Source organism: Penaeus chinensis, chromosome 37, assembly GCF_019202785.1.
Source record: "Penaeus chinensis breed Huanghai No. 1 chromosome 37, ASM1920278v2, whole genome shotgun sequence".
NCBI lineage: Eukaryota > Metazoa > Arthropoda > Malacostraca > Decapoda > Penaeidae > Penaeus > Penaeus chinensis.
Window position 1 is genome coordinate 29,731,312 of NC_061855.1, and position 4,185 is coordinate 29,735,496.

The 4,185-nt window shown below is 69.6% G+C and overlaps 1 protein-coding gene across 1 annotated transcript; it reads right to left on the reverse strand.

The window, feature by feature from the left end:
* Nucleotides 1-554: 554 nt before the first annotated feature.
* On the reverse strand, nucleotides 555-2,205 carry LOC125045379 (zinc finger CCCH domain-containing protein 13-like). Its single transcript, XM_047642587.1, is given in 3 exon segments — nucleotides 555-1,022; nucleotides 1,176-1,505; nucleotides 1,906-2,205. Coding segments are annotated over 3 exon segments (1,098 nt in total).
* Between the last annotated feature and the right edge of the window lie 1,980 nt (nucleotides 2,206-4,185).

The following is a 4,185-nucleotide window of genomic DNA, read 5'->3' on the forward strand; positions in this document are numbered from 1 at the left end:
GCTCGTCTTCTACGCGCGCGCGCGCTCGCGCCGCCGTGCCCGTGCGTCGGCTGGCCTCTCTCTGTCTCTCTCGCGCTCTACTCGCTCCTCGCGCGCTGCGTCGGCGCTGCGCTACTTCTCGCTCTCTCGCGCTACCCTCGTCTCTCTCGTCTCGTCTCGCTCTTCGCTCTCTGCTCCTCTCTGCTCGCTCTTTCCCGCCCTCTCTCTCCGCCTTTTCTCCCTCTGCTCGCTCGCGTCGCTCTGCCGCTCGCGCTTCTCGGCGGCTCGCGCGCTGTCTGCCCCGCTCTCGCTCGATCTTTCTCCCTCTCGCCCATCTCTCTCGCTCTCTACTCTCGCCTCTCTCCCTCCTCTCTCTCTGGTTGCCGGCTACCTCGGCTGCGCTGCGCTCTCGCTTCGTCTCTCTCTCGCCGCTCTGCGCTCTCTCTTCTCTCGTCTCTCGTGCCCTCTCTCGCTCTCCCGCTCTCTCTCTCCCTCGGCTCTCGTCTGCCGCGCGCGCCTTGCGTCGCTGCTCCGCGCTCTGAGAGCTCTCTCGTCATGCTCGCGCTCTCCCCCGCTTACTCGCCAGCTCTCGCTCTGCTGCCCGTTCGTCGATCGCGCTGCCCCGCGCTCGCATAACGGCAGCGAGGTACCGCCGAGGCGAGAGTGAGTCGACTCTCGCTCGCTACGCGCGCTCTGCGCTCCAACGGCTGCGCCGCTCTTCCCGCGTCTCTCGATAGCGTGCCTCGCTCTGGCCCGCGCCTCGGGGAGCGCGGCGAGCCCCACTCGCTAGATCGCGTCGCTCGTCCGCGTCTCTCTCGTCTGCCGCGCGACTCTCGCTGCGTATTCGCTAGCTCGCGCGCTCGCCTCGCACGCGCTCGCTCTCTCGTCTGCTCGTCCCTCGCTCTCTCTCTTTCTCTCTCTCTCGCTGCGCGCTCTCTCTCTGCTCTCTCTCTCCCTCGCCTCTCGCGCCCTGGTGCGCCCTCTCGCGCTCTCGCGCGCGCTCTCTCTCTCCTCCTATCGCGCTCTCGTCGCTCCTGCGCTCGCTAGTCGACCGCGCTGTCCCCGCGCTCGCTGTTCTCCCTGCCGTCTCCCACTGCTCTACTCCGCAGTCTGCGCTCCCGTGCGCGCTCTCGTCTCGCTCGTCTCGTCTCGCGATCTCTCTCGCTCTCTCTCGTCTCTGCGTTGCACGCTCGCTCTCTCCTCTCTCTCTCCCTGCTCGCTCTCTACCGCAGGCCTCTCTCCCTCTCTCTCTCGCTCGTGCTCTCGCTCGCTCGCGAGCGCTCGTTCTCGTCCGCAGTCTCTCTCTCCTCTGCAGCGCCCTCGCTGCGCGCTGCGCCCGCGCGCGCTCTCGCGCACGCCGCTCGCGAGCTGCCCTCCCTTGGCCCGCCTTCTTCTTTCTCTGCGCGCGCGCTGCGCTGCTCGTCTCTACTCGGCGCCCGTGGCGCGAGCCCGCGTGCTCTCTTATCGGTCCGCGCGTGCCATCTCTGCTCCGCGCGCGCCCCCGTGCTGCTCTCGCTCTGCGCTCGCTGCGCGCGCAGCGTCTGATCACTCGGCGCGGGCTATGCCTCTCGCTCGTCTCGCTCTTTCTCGCACTCTCCCTAGCTCTCTGCACTCCCGTCGCCCCGCAGCTCTCTCTCCTCTCGCTCTTCTCGCGCGAGCGCTCGCCTCTCGGCTCTCTCCCGACGCTCGCGCGAGCTGCAGCTGGTGCCCCTCGCTCGCGCCCCTCAGAGCTCGCTGCGCGCTCGCGCGCGCGATCGCTCTGCGCTGCGCTCGCTGCGTCGTCGTCTCTCTCTGCGCTCGCTCTCGCTCTCGCCGCGTTCTGCTCTTCTCTCCCTGCCGCTCGCTGCGCTATTCTCTCTCTGCTGCTCTCTCTAGCTCTCTCGCGTCGCGCTACGCTCTCCTTCCTGCTCTCTCGCTCTCGCTCACAGCCCTCCGCCCTTCTCGCAGCGTCCTCTGCTCTCTGCTCCACCTAGCGAGCTCCCAGCGGGTCTGCTCGCGGCTGCTCCCTCTCGCTGCGAGCTTGTAATCGGTCTGTCCCGCTGGCGGTGCGTCGCGCTGCGCGCGATGCTCGCGCTCCGCGTCGCTCGGCTCGGTTGGGTTGTTTTTTTTCTCTCCACCGGCGATCGCAAGGCTCCATCGCTTGCCCCCACGCGCGCTACCGAGTGCGCGTCGCTCTCGCACCTGCGCTTCGCTCTCGCGCTCGGCGCAGCTCTGGCTTCTCGGCATTGTGCGAGCTATGAGAGAATCTCTGCTGCTCTATCTCTGCGATATCGATTAGCGCTCTCGTCGACTGCCCGCACGTAACGCTCTGCACACTCACTCACGCCCGGCACTCTCTCTGCTTCTCTGCTTGCTCGTAGCACGCTCGCGCGCCCGTGCGGCGCGATGTATGCTGTCCTCGGTCGGTGTCCCCGCGCTCTATCGCCCCCCGCACGCACGCAGCACAGTCTGCGCTGCCGCTCTCTCTCGCTCTCGACGCTCTCTCTCTCCTCTCGAGCTCTCTCATCACTTCTCCTCGCTCTCGCATCTGCTCCGCTTCGTCGCTTCTCTGGCGCTCGCGCGTCGCTCCCTCTCCGCACTCCGCGCGCCTGCTCTAGCTGCCTCTCGGCCCCTGGCTCTCGCGCCCCCCCCTCTCTCTCTGCGCTCTTCTGCTCTCGCGCGCTACGCTGACGGTCTCGTCGTGCTCGTCGTCGCTCCCGCCTCGTCCTCGCGCGCGTCGCGCTCTCTGCTCCGCGTCCCGCGCTCCTCGCGTCTCTCGTCTCTCTCGGCTCTCACTCTCGCGTGCTCCGCGGCCCCCAGTCTGACGTCCTCGTCTCCACGCTCGTCGGCTACTCGCCCCAGCCGCCCGCCCTGAGTGCCTGTGATGGCAGCAGTGAGCCCGTCGCTCTGCTCGCGCGCAGGCGCGCTGCCTCTCTGCTCTCTCGCCGCTGTCGCGACTCGCGCTGCCGCGCTGATCGCTCGCGCCGCCGCTAGCGCCGTCCGGCGCCCCGTCGGCCTACGCGAGATGCCGCTCGTTCCCTCCGGCGCTGTGCGCCGCTGCGCTCGCGTCTCTCGTCCTCGTCTCCTCGCGGCGCGGCGACCTCGTCCCGTCGCAGTCTGCCCCGCGCGTCGCAGCCGTTCCGCTGCGGGCGCCCTTCGCGCGCGCGCGCTCGCCGAGGGACTCGCTCGTCTCGCGCGGCCTTCTCTGCCGCGTCGCTCTCTCGCCTCTGCGCTCTCGCTGCTCTCTCTGCTCCCCGGCGCTCGCTCCCGCTCTTCTCTCTCCCGCGGCGCCGCTCTCCCTCGCTCTCTCTGCGTCTCTCACTCTCTCACCTCCCCCGCTCGCGCTCTTCTCACCCCTCTTCGCTGCGTCGCTCTCCCCTCTCAATCTCTTGAGCGTCCGCCTGTGCCCTCCGGCTCTTCCGTCTTCCTCGCTTGGTCTCTCGCGGCTCCTCTCGCCCTCTCGCGCCCGTTGCGTGCGTCGTGCCATAGCCTGCCTCGCTTGGCCCGTGCTGCTCGCCGCGTCGTCCCCCTCGCGCGCCTCCGCCGCGTCGTCTCTCTCGCTCTCTTCGCCGCTTATCTGCTCTCGCTGCGAGCGTGCTCGCTCGCTCTCGCTGCTCCTCTCTTGCCCTCTGCTCTCTCGCGGCTCTGGCTGCGCGCCTCGCGCTCTTCTCGCGCTCCTCTACCTCGCTTCCTCGCGGCCTCTCTGCGTCGCCCTGCCCGCTCGCTCCGCTCTCTCGCTCCTCTCGCTCGCTCGGTCTGCGTCTCTCTCTCTCTCGCGCGCTTGTGCCCCGGCCTTGCTGATCTCTTCTGTGTTGTCTCCCTCTCTCCCACGTCTGCTTTCGTCGTCGCGCTCTCTCCCCGTCTCCGCCCCTCTGCTCTCTCGCGCTGCTTGTCGCATCTTCTCGCGCTCGCGCGCGCTCGCGGGGGGTGCTCTCTCGCGTCCCGGGCTCTCGCTCTCCCTGCGTCTCTCTCTGCCCCCGCGCTCGCACGCCGCGTCTCTCTCCGTCCTCTCGCTCGCTCGCTCGTCTCGCGCCCTCTCTCTCGCGCGCCCCTCGCTCTCGCTCCGCGTCGCGCCAGCGCCGCGCCGGTGCGGTCCCTCGTGTCCCCCTGATGCCGGCGCCGGTGCTCGCGGCTCTGTCGCTTCGCTCGCGCTGCGCTGCTCCGTCTGCGTCCGCACGGCGTCTCGCGCCACACGTCTGCGCTGCGAGCCTGCCGTCGCGGGTCCCG